The sequence below is a fragment of the Bactrocera oleae genome, chromosome 5 (genome assembly GCF_042242935.1).
Source record: "Bactrocera oleae isolate idBacOlea1 chromosome 5, idBacOlea1, whole genome shotgun sequence".
In the NCBI taxonomy this organism is placed as follows: Eukaryota; Metazoa; Arthropoda; class Insecta; order Diptera; family Tephritidae; genus Bactrocera; species Bactrocera oleae.
Genome location: NC_091539.1, coordinates 2,835,095 through 2,849,880, shown reverse-complemented (window position 1 = coordinate 2,849,880; position 14,786 = coordinate 2,835,095). Strand labels below are relative to the sequence as shown.

At 38.2% G+C, this 14,786-nt stretch overlaps 2 protein-coding genes across 3 annotated transcripts in view; both read right to left on the bottom strand.

Moving 5' to 3' along the window:
- The window catches only part of Hers (Histone gene-specific Epigenetic Repressor in late S phase), a 185,998-nt gene extending 178,864 nt beyond the window's left edge, over positions 1–7,134 (bottom strand). Inside the window, exons 1-2 of one of the 2 annotated variants that reach the window (XM_070109860.1) lie at positions 6,586–7,134; positions 4,584–4,906 (exon numbers count right to left, since the gene is read on the bottom strand). The gene's annotated coding sequence lies outside the window, so the exon portion shown is untranslated. The remainder of the gene's footprint in view (positions 1–4,583; positions 4,907–6,585) is intronic. The other variant, XM_036359364.2, reaches the window with a different exon arrangement.
- Positions 7,135–8,557: 1,423 nt separating this feature from the next.
- Grip163 (gamma-tubulin complex component 6) lies at positions 8,558–14,572 on the bottom strand. The gene is made up of 10 exons (XM_014238195.3): positions 14,033–14,572; positions 13,581–13,973; positions 13,059–13,520; positions 12,850–13,003; positions 12,660–12,795; positions 12,380–12,596; positions 11,202–12,312; positions 9,950–11,140; positions 9,051–9,588; positions 8,558–8,986 (listed from the first exon to the last, which is right to left on the bottom strand). The coding sequence occupies exons 1-10, from the start codon at positions 14,441–14,443 to the stop codon at positions 8,764–8,766; spliced, it is 4,836 nt and encodes a 1,611-aa protein (XP_014093670.3). The 5' UTR covers positions 14,444–14,572; the 3' UTR covers positions 8,558–8,763.
- Positions 14,573–14,786: the final 214 nt, after the last annotated feature.

Sequence of the window (14,786 nt, the reverse complement as noted above, 5' to 3'; positions counted from 1 at the left end):
ATTTTTTTTGTTTTAGTAAAAGTTTATATTTCAAATTTTTTAATTATGAACCAATATTCTTTGAATATTAATTATTTTGTTGTATGTATATATACGTTTTCCGTATTTTGAAGATTAATTTAAAAGTGAAAACTAAATTATCACACTATGATTTTATTTTTGTTTCAAAAGTTTTAAATTTAAAAAGCAATTTTAAATAAATTTTTTATAAAAATTTTCAAATCTAATATATTCATGCTTTAATATATTAAATTAAAAAAAAATTAATCTGAATAAAAATACAAAAAAAAAAATTCAAATTAAAAAAAAATCGAAATTATAAATGTGTTAGTTTTATATTTTAACATTTTGATTTTATATAAAATAATTTGTTTTTTAAATTAAATGAAGAATTTTTATTTTAAATGAAGAATAAATAAATTTTTTTGTTGCTAATAAATTGTATAGGAAATTTTATATTTTTTATTTTGCAAATCTTAATCCGAAATAGAATTGCGATTTAGTCAAAACAACCAAAATTTATATTAAACCAAAAAGCTAAATATAAAAAGTTAAAAAGTAATATGAAGTTTTTTATGCTCAAAACTAATAAAAATAACTAAATCCAAAACATTAAAAAATTATGTGAATTTCTACCCCAAAAATAAAAAAAATATATTTAAAACTAGATAGTTTAAAATTCTTGTCAAAAACGATTTGAAATTCGCCTAAATTAAATTATTTTCTTTAAAGCTATCAATAAAAATTAAAATAAAAATTTAGTAAAAGGGAAATTAGCGACCTAGTTCAGATTTCTAAAGAAATTTATATCAATTTCAAGAAGATTAAAAATATTTTTAAAAAATTTAAAATATTAAAAAAAAAATAAAAAATTAAAAACAAATTGCAAAACAAAAATAAAAATTAAAAATACTAATAATAATAAAAAAAAGTTTGAAAAATTAAAAAAAACCCAAAAAATTACAAAATAAAAATAAAAAAATTTAAAAACAAATTACAAAACATAAATAAAAATAAAAAATAATAATAATAATTTAAAAAAATAAATAAGAAAATATAAAAAATTAAAAAAAAATAATAATAATAAAAAAAATTTAAAAACAAATAACAAACCATAAAAATAAATAACAAAAATAAAAAATAATAATAAAAATAAAAATTAAAAATTATAATAAAAATTTAAATTAATAATAAAAATAAAAAAATTAAAAAACAAATTACAAAACATAAATCTAAATAAAAATAAAATAAAAATTAAAATAATGAAAAAAAAAATTAAAATTAAAATAATGAAAATTATAAAAATAAAAAAATTTAAAACCAAATTACAAAAAAAATTAAAAGAACATAAATATAAAAAAAAATTAATATTACTTAAAAAAAATAGAACATATTAAAATTAATAAAAAAAAAAATTTCATTTGAAAATGTAAAAAAAAAAATTGTTTGCATTTTTTATAGATTTTTGTTCACAGATAAAATGTTTTTTAATTTCAAAAAGATTAAAAATTGCTTTCAGTTGCCTCATTCACACAAAAATGCATAATTGCTCTGCCAAAAAAAACTCGACACAAAGCAACTTCACAGAAACACATTTCAAATAGAAAATAAACAAAAAACAAACAAAAAACAAATAACATATAAATCAAGAAAAGCGGCCAGACAGCGTAGCGCGATAACACAGAGCTGGCGGCTACAAAGTACGAGTACTCCATTAAGCATCAACAACCACACTAACAAACCGTTGGCAGCCAAGAGTTCAAAAACAAAGCGGCATATACACAAACCCCTTCACTTGAGCGCAGCAAGTATTCGGAACGACCTTGCGTTGCTGTTTGCTTTTCAATTAAAAAAATCACCGCGAGTAAATAATTTACTTGCATTTAATATTTCCTTACAACACATTTGTTATTATTTGTTGCTTCTAGCTTTTGGTGTTCGCCCCTAGAGTACTACAGCTAAATAGGCAGCAGTTGTTATTATTATTATTTTTTTTTTGTTTACTGTTGTTGTTGCTATCGCTTTTCGGTTTTCCGTGCTCATTATCGTTAAATTATGTGAAGAGATAATGAAGTTAAGTAGTAAATCGAAAATCAACACACGCGATCCACCTGTAAACAAAGTAACAAACATGCGAGTCAAATGGAAAAATAACAAAAACAAGAGCAACGGTTGTAGCGGGGAAAAACAAATGTAGCATTTTGTTGTGATTGGAAATTGTTGAGCGTGGTAGTAGGTGGGCGTGATTGGCGCCTAAATTGTTTTGATTGCTGGGTGGGCAAACTAATCAGCGGAGTATACGCGATATATAAATAATGGCTAAAGAAATAAAGCGCAGTATGTGTGGTCCATGTTTTTTACACAGGCATGTTACGGCATGCAGAGTGTATTATGATTTTTTTTTATACAAAACACGTAGGAAACCACCAAGTTGATCGGTTCTCTGAACAAGAGATGATACGGAGCATCGATATATGTATTTAAATATATAATATATTCGAAACAATTCGAACAGAAAATAGATATTCTGGAATAGTTGTATCGACAAAGCATTTAACCACGGTTTCGTGGATATTAAAATAATATAGAGACAAAAAAACTATGCTACAGAGCTCTGCTCCAATACAAACATAAAGTCTACATAGAAAAATAAACACAAATATGTGTAGTCACATTTTCTGTATTCTCAGTATACGGAATGCCGAGTGTGTTAAGACTTTTTTATATAAATTCGTAAGAAACCTCAAGTTGAGCGGGTCGCTGAACGATATATACTCGGTAGCGTGATATTCGAAAAAATCCAAACAGAAATTTATATTCTGGTTCGCCACAGCTTTTAACCGCGTTTTGGTTGGCATTATAATAATATTAAGAAAAAGAAACTTTATTACGGAAATTCTCGTTCTGTTAAGAATGAGTTTGGGGCCAAATTTTGTGCAGCAATGAGGACCATTTCTGGCTCAATGGGTATGTAAACAAGCAAAATTGCCGCATTTGGGATGAAGAGCAACCTGAGGCAAATCAAGAGCTGCCATTTCATCCAGAAAAAACAACAGTTTGGTGTGGTTTGTTTAGGGGTGAAATCATCGGTCCATTTTTCTTCCAAAAAGATGCCGGTGAGAACGTAAGCGTCAATGACGACCGTTATCGCGCCATGATAAGCGACTACTTGATGCCTGAATTTGAAGCTTGTGACCTCGGCGACATTTGGTTTCAACAAGACGGCGTCACTTTCCGCACATCGCATCAGTCAATGGATTTATTGAGAGAACACTTCGGTGAGCAGATAGTTTCACGTTTTAAGTCGGTCGATTGGCCACCAAGATTGTGTGATATCACAACGTTAGACTTTTTACTGTGGAGATATATAAAGTCTAAAATCTATGCTATCTATCTTGATTCAAGCCTTGAAGCAAAACATCACGCGCGTCATTCGACAGTTACCAGTTACGAGTCGAAATGCTCGAACCTGTCATCGAAAATTGAACTCAACGGATGGACCATCTGAGGCTTAGCCGCAGCTAACATTTGAAAGAGATAATCTTCAAAAAATAAATGCCAAAGAATGTTCTTTCGAATGATAATAAACATTCCGCATAAAATTTGAATTTTCTGTTTTTTTTTTTTAAAAAATAGTCCTCGAAATGGTTGATCTGAAATTTTGTCACACGTCTCTTTTTTTCCAAGAATCAGCTCATTTCTTGGAACTGCCAATATCGAATCACTATAGGATATACATAGCTGTTATACAATCTGAACGACCAAATTTATATGCTTGTTGGGAAAACTTTTTTTATTTAAGATATATCTTTAAAAGACATTTGTATTTGTGACGGGTACTAAAGCTTCGGTGCAATAGAAGTTAACGTTTTTCTCGTTTTTGTTATTTTTTAAGGGGTTAAAAAAAACGCACTATTTTCAATTATTTTGTTACATAATTAATGAAATGTTTTATTCAAACTTTTTATTATTCTGAAGATACATATTTGATAAGGATTTTGTGAAATTTTCAAAGGAAAATACACAAAACTCGGTCATAACGACGTCATTTCCGGCAGTCCCTCGGAAAAATGTTGCTTCCGCGTTGACAGCGGAATTTCTCACAGAATCATCAAAAGTAAAAAAACAAAATACGTGCTTACACCAAGCTCATTAACTAGGTATTGGACGGAGAAAAAAACAAAAACAAAAAAAAAGTGAAAATTGTATTTTTGGCAGACATTTTTACAAAAACATGCAAATTTTGTTGAAAGTTGCTCGTCTTTTTTTTTAATAGTTGTAATTGAACAAAAAAAAAATCATACGCGACAAGACTTTTTATATCATAACTCAAAGACCTGTGTAAAATTTCATTAAGATCGGTTGAGTGGTTCGCGAGAAATCTTGACAACTGACTTTGAAAACATATTTTCGAGAAAAGCGCGTTTAAAGTTTTAAGTGACTATATCTCCAAAACTACTACTTGTATCAACTTGAGAATCTAGGACAATATTCTAGAGTTGTTATACAATTAAATAAGACAATAAAATTTATATATATTTTATAAAAACCCATGTAACCCCTTAATTTGTATGTTTACTTACTTTTGCACGTGCAAACAGCTGATCGATGCTTGTTCTGCTCTATCCAACTGACATTTGTTAGTGCGTGAAAATTCAAACTAAAGATTGTAGTCGACGTATGCTAATTTGACAATTTTGCTGAGCGGCGCCAGAGAAACCGACAATTTTGCTGACAACCAAATGATTGATTTGCATTTTAGTTTGATTAATTAACGGACTGTATGGTGGCACAGGCCGTTTGGCAACACTTTGTTTTTTAACACTTTCTAATTGAATACTACATTTTAGCAACTTTTAAAATTTCACACACGGACACAAAATTGAAATGTTTAGTAGTTTTGTACCTATAATAAAATAAAATATAGCAAAAACCGGTATTTTTTTAACAGAAATTATTACATTTTTTTATTTGTATTTTTTCATTTATTTTGCACTTTTCGCACATTTTCAGGCACAAATAGTTGCATTTGCAAATGTATGCATATCAATTCTAATTTTATGCTTGACATTCACATTGACACTCATTTACTGCTGATAGCAGCGCTGTCGCCGACACTTCGCTATTTCCAGCACTTTGTCGGCTGAGATTACGCTGAATTATTAATTAAGCGGCTTGCAATTAAAATATACAACAAATTCAATTAAAATTTCTACTACACTTTTTTATTATTTCATGGTTAGTTAATTAATGCACGTAATCGAGTTGCGCGTAAAACACACATACACGCACACACACACACACTCACAAACATAATTACAAATACACATGCGCAGCACGCATATCCACAAATTCAGCCTCTTATTGGAATGTAGCAACAAACATATGTTAAAATAAAAATACGCAAGTTGGCAATGCTGCAACGTAAATAAACAAATGAAGATGCACACACAGAGAGCGAGCGAGCGCTGTGTTGCTGGCAGCGGAAGAGCGACAATGTCGTATATTTCCTGTCGAGAGGCAAGCACATATATTTACATATTATATACCATGCAACGTATAAGTATGCGTGTGCCTGTGAGCGCGCCTATTATTAAATATAAACGTCAAACAGCATTTCTGACAGTTGCATGACAGCTATAGTGGCACTCTACCAACTAAAGTGACAACGCTGGTGTTGCGTGCGAACAGCTGAGAACACGATTTTTTTCTGCAAGTGATTGGGCAGCATTGACGCTTATAACTGACTTGCTGCCGTGCGCCCACCCACCCTTTTTGCAACTACGGCTTTATTTGTGTAGGGTATTCTAGCTAGGGCGCAATCGTAGATAACGTTTTTGCTTGTTTTTAAAAGCAGTTTTCCGTTAGTCGACTTTTTGTCAGCCAGTCAGTCATTGAGTCAGTCAAAATCAGTCAGTAAGTCAACTACTCATCCAGTCACTTTATTCGCTGCTATAGCACGTCTGCCTTTATTTCACTTAATTTTCTTGTTATATACATACATACATACATATATTTACTTATTTTTTGTTGCATGCCATGCAGCAGCGGTAGCGTTTATTGTATGTATACATTTGCTTAACATGTATGTAAATATGTAAGGCTTTTAGTGTTTATGCACACATATACACATCATTTTATACGCGCTCTGCCACATAAACGTACGTTTATAAATAAATAGCTATGTAGTTGTGTGCGCGCACTGTGCATTATGGGCGCACATTACGTTTATACAACTGTATATACATAAAACACTTTATAGCGCCGCGCATCACGTGTGTATGTGTGTGTGTGTGTCGTTGTATGTTAATATGCTTATGCCTCTCTCTCTGCTGTGTGTGTGTGTGCGTTAGTGAGTCCAGCGCTCGCAAGCATACTGCGATTTCCACTCGTTTATGCGCCCCACCACCCGTCGCACACGACACACTTTGTACGACATAGCGCTTTTTTACACGCCCCCCCCTCCCTCTTTGCCACTTTGCATACGCTCGTCGTGCGCTTAACTGGAAGTTTTCCACATTGACTTCTTCACTTTTTCACTGCTCTGCGTTATTTACTTTTTTTCACATAGATTTTCACTTTTACCAATGCTTTTGCACGCGCACAACATTTTCGCATACATTTTTCACTTATTTTTTCAATAAATTACCCGTATACTCGTATATTTGCTGGCACCGAAATCTTTTTTCCAACTTGACCGCACGCTTTGTCTCACTACACTACTCGCTGCTGCTGTCTACTATTGCTGTCCAGTCATCGCGCACTCTTTTGCCGTTCATCACTTGCACACTCGCACTTTGCAATTTACTAATTTTCCACTTCATTTCCATGCAGCAATTTTGCATTTAGTTTATTAATGAATTTTTCGCAATTTTTGACACATCCCTCAGCAAAATGTAGGATAAGTGCCGTTTTTCGTGTGTTCTCCTGCAAGCTGTTGCAGCCGCACTGTGTGCACATACACAACACAACTCCCGCCTTAGGTGGGTGGGCAAGCTAGCTAGCTTGGCTGTCTATTCGGTTAGTTGCAACCGCGGGGAGTGTGGCGTTGCCGTTTGAGAGGGGGTTTCGAAAAATTCCAACCGTGCGAACACAACATAATAACGAGATTTTCAATTTAATACTGAATTTTGTTTGCATGCCAAACGTGCGAGCGCACCAAAAACGTACGAATGAAGATGCGTGCAGAGAGCCAATTGCCACAAACACATACATATGCATATATGCACGCATGGCAAATGCAATGCTGCTCGCGCTCAGTTTGGCTTGAAGTATGCTCTTTGTTGTGTTTTGTGTATATATGTGTGTGTGTTTGATTGGTATTCAACGGACTTTTCACTAATATTTTAAGCTGACTTTTGCGCTGCGTTGGCAGCACTGCGCGTAAAGTAATGTGGAAGTGACGTTTGGTTATATTTAAAATTGAGTTCGAAATAACAAAATTTTGTGAAATCGTTAAATAAAAATTAGATAATTATTGTAAAAATTAGAGAATTATTATAAAAAATAAGAGCACATTTCACTTAAGAGAACTTAAGAACACTTTAAAGCCCATAAATATCAAAGCGACTTTACCATCAGCAGCTTGCTAGTTGTATAGGCAAGTGCCAGAACCAGAGAATGTAGATTATAATATACGTTCTCTGCCAGAACTATGAACATTTGTCCGCTCCCCGCTCAAGTCGCTAGCCAGCAGCAGCTAGGGTAAGAACAAAGAAAAATTGCTAGCCACTTACAAGAAAATCGGTCGGCCGGTCAACAATTACGCAGTCACAATATGGTCGCTTGAGTGCAGCAGGATGCAGCTAAAGAACTTACAGACAAGAGAGAACACCTCATTCAGGACTAACACAGGATATCTCTTGATAACCCCCTTCGAACACCACCATAGTGAGGCCCGCTTGCTAACGGTTGAGTAATATAATGCACTCCTCTCCAAGCAGATTCTACTAATATATATTCGCGTAAATTACCTTTGCTGCGATTTTCTTGAAGCGTAGCCGCTTGCTAGGAATATCAACAGTACATTCATACAATGCGTCGACGAGCAATATAGCGACGCAATTTCGTATGCAACTAACTTCAGACACAAACCGAATGCCATTCACAGTAAAGCCATCAACACCCTCAACGACTGCCTCTCTTACTGGCGTACTTCAAGTCAAACCAGCAGCTATCGCAGACCTTGAGCTCGAGTTGTCACGTGAAACTAGAGTGATCCTGGCGCAACTTCGTTCTGGATATTGTAGCAGATTAAACTCCTATCTATGCAGAAAATTTTGACCACGCATACCATACATAATATATGTCCTGCGTGCGTATACTCTTTGCATAACTCTAACCACCTTTTTGCAAGCCTAATAAACTCCACTCAGCTAACATTGCTTTCCCTATGCTGCGACCCCGTCCGAGATCTTCCGTTTGATGATTGCGATGACAAACTAACTTGAGTCTTGCCAACTAAACAAAGGTCTGCAGCAAAAGTAGTTACTAAAAATAACGAACGACTTAACCTGTTTTAAGAGAGAGTTTAAGACACTTAGGAAAATATATATAATACTTTTTTAAATTCAACATAAGCCAACATTAATTATAGTTTATTAATTCAACACATTCTTAACTAAATAATACAATTTAAATATTTAGGCATTAATTCACAGTAACATTTCAAATTCGAGCTTCAAAATTAAATTCGAAGATTACAGCGTTAAGAGAAAACTTCTGTGGGTGCATACATATATAAAGCAAATGGATTTTAAAGCGTTACGGTATTGTGCTAGCGCTGTAATACTGATTCACATTAATCAAGGCAATCAGTTGTCCAATCTCCTCCTGATAACCGTGGCGCACAATCTTGGTGCCGAGGTATATAGTGAATTTGATGAATTTGTCAAACTCTTGCTCGTCATTGGACAGCTTGTCGTAGCGCGAATGTGTGTAGTGCTCATCGCCGCTGCGCTGCTTGAACTCGCGCGACTTGAGGTTGCTGTGGAAAATAAATAAAACTGAACATGCAAAAACAGCGCAACATATAGCCATTGTCAACTCACTTGTAGAAGCGCAATGATATCTTGAATATATTTTCAATAGTGTTATTGAACTCCGCGCTGTGCCGATTTAGCATGCACAGAAAGTTTATGCGCTTCACATAGGTTGTGTGCTTACGATAGATATCCTCAATGGATTTGGCCTGCAGCAGATCGTCTTTGAATGTCTTCCAGGAGGCCTGCAATGCATTGGCGGTGATGTGATTCTGCAGCGCATGCACGAAATGATAGAATTTGTGACGTATCAGCTGCACATGACGATATTGTGGCGACTGTAGCAGTTGTTTACCGTGCTTTTTTAACGACTCCTTGAGTATTTGATAAGCACGTTCCAGCACCCAGCTGATGCGACGCACTTTGAGCAGATATTTGAAAATGTTGCCATACTGTTCTAGTGTTTCAGGATTGAGTATGAGATTCAATGGCCAGTCGATGCGATAGCTGAGACTAAGCACATTCAGCACACCCGGATTGGCAAGGTCGAATTTCTGCGGCACATCGTTTATGGTGAAGGAGAGATGCTCAGCGTTTTTGTCATTGCCTGTGAAGTTGAGGATTTTATTTGGTTTTTATTGTTATAGTTTGGGTGTTAAGGTGCATTCTAGTTGTGAGCGAGTTGTCTAACGGGAGACCCAGGAAACGTGCTATTTCGACGGGGTCGGACCATAGGGAGAGAGGTTTTTGAGGAGTGGAATTTATTGGGTTTGCAAAGAGGTGGTTAGAGTCATGCGAGGACGAGGATCATGAGGTATAGATACGAGTTTAAACTGCTAAAATATCCAGAACGAAGGCTTCTTTATGTAGTTGTTCAATGGCAGACATCAGCTGTTATCGTACAGGTTGTCGTTTCACTACAGCCAGGGACCACAACGGTGCTGCGTAATTAATAGACATTTACTTACCTGTTATGCTCGAGCTGAGTGCTGTGTCGAGTATCGAGTGCAGCATTTGGTAGTTAAGTAGCTTCGTTGGAGTTGCGCCACTCTCCAATTTGCCAATAATGCCGTCACAAATTATGGAGCCGAACTCGCCGTCCATGAGAAAGAAATAATGCCTTAAGCTGCGCAGATGATCCAAGATTTGCAACTCTTCGAGAAATAGACGCATTACTTCATTATTGACCAAGCCGAGGTGTGTGGTCATCGGCAAAATGACGGATTTTTGCAGAAATTCTGTCAACGTAATGACACTCATGCTGTTTACTTTCAATTGCTGCAACGATTCACGCGACTTCTTGGCCGCCACGATCATTGGCGTTTTGCTCATATTCAAGCGTATATAAGGACTGCGTGTCGCGCAAGTGAAATTACTCTCGAGCAACTCTCTGCTACGTTTGTAGGGATCATTGTAGTCTTGTGCTGGAATGGCTACTTCCTCCGTTTCGTCAGCGCTGGAGGTGTACGACATAGTGTCCGACTGCATAGCCGCCTCTACGGCGACTGCCTGTTGTTGTTGCTTTACACGAGCGATGTCTACAAAATCAAATCCTTGTTTTGCCTGCAAGCCGGCCGTATTCAATGCACAATCTGGCGTCAGCGCTGCTTCCGCTGTCTCCGCAGTTTGGCAGCTAAGCAGCCCATCCACAGCAGTCGCGTTTTCAGCTAACTGTTGTTGTTGCTCATTAGCGAGTTCCACATTGATTTTTAAAGCTGACTTCGACGACACATTGCCATTAGCTAAATCAACTTGATTGGCTGTAGTTGGCAACAAATCTGTGGCACAGTCGGTGAGCGGTGTATCCGAGGTGGTGGACATAGGCGTTATGCACTGTTCCACGGTAAATGTGGTAGTTGAGGGTGTAAGCCCAGTTAATATGTCAAATTCGCTTTCGAGCACACGTCGACGATTGCGCGCACGCTCCGTGTTCAAGTTGAGGTTCAGCTGTGCGCGATCGGGTAGCGCACTCTTATTGTACTCGGTAAATGGATCGTTTTGCATCATACGTCGACGATTACGCTGCAAATCTGTCAACTCGTCATCTGGTAGCGTATTTAAGTTGATGTCTGGTTGAGTTGATGCTTGCGTGTTTGTGCTGTATGTGCCGAATTCGTGCGCGAGCACGCGTAGCTTATTGCGTTGTGCCTCAGAAAGCGCTAGAAACGGTGTAAAAGGAATTTAAATATAGAAAATGCTATACAAATTAATATAACCTACGTTTCTCAGTTGCTATGGGCGCAGGTGCCATGGTAACGGTAGTACTGCTAATATTTGACGTCAACGGCACTGTGCGGCCGGCTGAAGCTATTGTCACCGTTGTGCTGCTGGGATTTTGCGCAACACCAGCAGTAGCCAACTCATTTGAATTGATCACATCGGAGGCGCTGCGCTTTAAAAATGTGCTTTGTGATGGATTTGCCAATAGGGTTGTTGTTTGTGACACGCTGTAGTCCAACGCGGTATGCAAGCTAGTCTCCGAGTTAATCTCTTGCGGCGCCGCCAACGTAACTAATGTTTTAACTGCGTCGGTGTCACCAACGCATTCAGTCGACGGCGCAACACAAATCGCGTGCAGCGCGTTTTCAGTTTCTGCGAATTTCTGCACAAATTCCTCCGACAGACATTCTGCATACAATGAAGCTGAATCGGCATCAGCGTCAGCATCCGCATCTTTTCCTACTTCGCCGCAACATGACTCAAAATCGGTATCTGTGCCGCCACTGCCAGGCGTCTGTGGTGCCGTCGCGCTGCTCTCACCGCTGCCTTCACTCTGCGCATGCGATTTGGACGATTGCGCGAGTACGGCTTGTGGCTCAGTTGCTGCTGTAGGTTGATTGGCGTACACATTACCGCCAGCAGCGCTGCGCATCGTATCGCTGAGCTCCTGATAATACTCGATACGTTTGCGCAAATTGATATTTTCACGCAGCAAACTCTGCTCCTCCAGTTTTTCGGTTTCACGCAGCAAGCGCAACTCTAGCTCGACATTGGCGCGTCGCTCGTCGATTTTGCGCTGCTTGGCATCCTGTAATTGTGACGTCAGCTCAGCCAAGCGACGCCGCTTTTGCTCAGCAGCCAACAACGCGAGATCGTGTTGCTCCAGCGCCCATTTATCGAGATTCTCGCGTGTGCGCTGGCAAGCGCGCTGATAGAATTGGCGTTTCTTTGCTTCGCGTTCTTCAAATATTTGACGTATGCTAATGTCGCTGTTGCCACAAGCAGCGCGTGCTTGTGCTCTATATTTGATGCACTTCTTCTTGAGATGCTGAATTTCTGCATACGTGAGACACACGGTTATGAGCGGGTAGTCGAGCGCGAATAGTGGATGCTGTAGTGGTAAGCAAAGGGTTTGAATTAATACAAAAGGAAAATAAAGCTTTATTATAGGCGCTTACATGCGGTTTGTAAGCTTTCAGCAGCATTGTGTACTTGCCGCACTGCAAAATGTCATCCTCATGGCCTTGAAAGAAGCCCGGCACGGATTCCTTGCGCACAAAGTATGCTTTATCATAGAAGTACTTCGTGTCGGCGCGATAATGATCCACGAAACAAATGAATAGCTCGTTGGATGGATCGTCCAATAGCCCGTAGTAGATCCATTTCTGCAAATGTCTGCGTTAAAGAGTTAAGCACAGTTGTAATGTGAAAAAAAAAAATAATTTTTTGCTGTCGTACTTGAAATAAACGTGGCAGCAAGACTTCAGTATATACACTAATAGCATAATATAGTCCTTTTCGGTTGTGTGCACGATCTCACGATATAAATAGCCGAGAAACTGTGAACCCATCGGCAGCGCCACATGCGCGTCCACTGTGAAAATGAAGCATAAGCATAAAATTACACAACACAACAACAAACCAATACCGTCTGTATGTATGGCCAGCGTGAAGCACAGATTGCTTATTTGACGCATAGCTTTGCGCATGCGCGCATAGTACGCAATTAGCGTTTCATCATGCTGCGCGAAAACATACTGCCGAAAGGTGAGTAGATACTCATCTATGGCGCTGCTTAGTGCCTGCAAGCAGAAACAATATGCACTTGCTGTTTACAAAACATTTCACCTAACTCACGCGAAATATGAAGCCTTCAAATATCAGCTTATAGTCCTTCTTCTGTATCATTGTCTGCAAACGTTTATAGCAAGTGCCGCACTCCTGAAAAGTCAGCGCGTAGCTGCTGACTGTCTCTGGCAGCAAACCCTCCACAGTGATGCACGGATGCAGGCAAAAGATCATGCGTTCATCATGTTGAAATATATCCGACTGAATGCCGACAGTAAGTGACTTCAGATCACGCAGAAATGCCGCGCAAGTCATAACCAGCGTTTCGAATTTGTGTCCACGCATATGCATTAGCTGACACTTGAGCTCGAGCATTACGCCGGCTTCGCTAGCGCATGGACGTTGCCGCAGCACGCCACGACAGCCCAAACTTTGCCAGTTCCAGGAGAGTATACGCGGTGCTTCGTCCAGCATTTGCTGCTTTGCAATCACAGGCAATGCGTGTTGTGCCGCTGAAGCTTTTAACTTTAACTGTAAGCAGTATGTGCATATATATTTATACAAGTGTGTAACAGTAATTTTTATTTATACCTTCGATTTATTCGCCATGTTGACAATTGTTGCTGGTTGCGTTTCATTGTCGGTCAGTAGACGAAAAGCATTCAAATTTATACGCACCGTAGCGCCTAGCAAGCGACGCGTCATCGCGGTGAAAGTGCAGTCCTGTGCTGTGGCTGGTGCACGCGTCTGCTTGGCACCATATTTCTGTTCAATTTTCGCCAACAAATTGCATTCCTTGCCGAGTAAATTTTTCGGCAGATAAGGGTTATCAAGCGGCTCGATATCCTTTATGCCCTTGAATAAGCGCGGTTGTGGGTTAAATAGATCGCATGTTTGTTGTTTGGGGTAATATTTATTATTTTCATAGCTGGCGAAGAGCGTGAATGGACCAGGTACAAGCAGCGTGGGCGGACTAGGTACAGGCTAGAATTACAAGCACATTTATATAATATGTACAAATAAATAGTAATAAATATTTATACCACTTGATCTTCCTTGCGCACATCCCCCTGCAGCGAGAGCAATAGTTGCAGCATGTCACGTCCCTTGCCCTCTGTGAAGTATGGCACATCGCTAATGGCTGCCATTTGCTCTTCAAGTGCCGCATAACGTGCGCAAACCAGAGGATCGGCGCGCGAATGCAACTTGGCGGCAAATATGTGCATATCAACAGCACGTTGAGGATCGAATTCTCGTGTTTCAGCTGCTGTTGGGTACACATTAGGTTGTGGGGTTCTTTTCAGCAAGATTTCAAAGGCGCTTGACTTCAGTTCCTGCACAGCTGTGCTACACTCGGGCTCCTTTAAGCCATGTTGGCTGGCAAGTCTGCTGCATAATTGTGTAATGAGATAATTAACACTATCTGCATTAGCTTCCAGGTCTGCGTCATGCATGACCGCCGTTTAGTGGTGCCTAAAGTTGTTAAATCAATTAAATTTCGTGCAAAAATGGATTTTTTCACTGAATAAATTCTGCGCTCATCGTTCGATATTTATTCGTTTTTTTGTACTTTAGTTTTGTGTCGATTACCAGTAGGTGTCGCAGCTGGTGTTTCACTTTACAAACACAATAACAAAAATGTCAACAAATAGTTTTCCATTAAATTCTATTTATTAACAAATAATTTAATACGTTTGCCGGCGTATATTGATAAATATTCTAAAATTTAACATATTTTGAAACATCTTATGCTTAATTTCTACGTAAATTATGTTATTTTGACTCACCGGCTTTTCG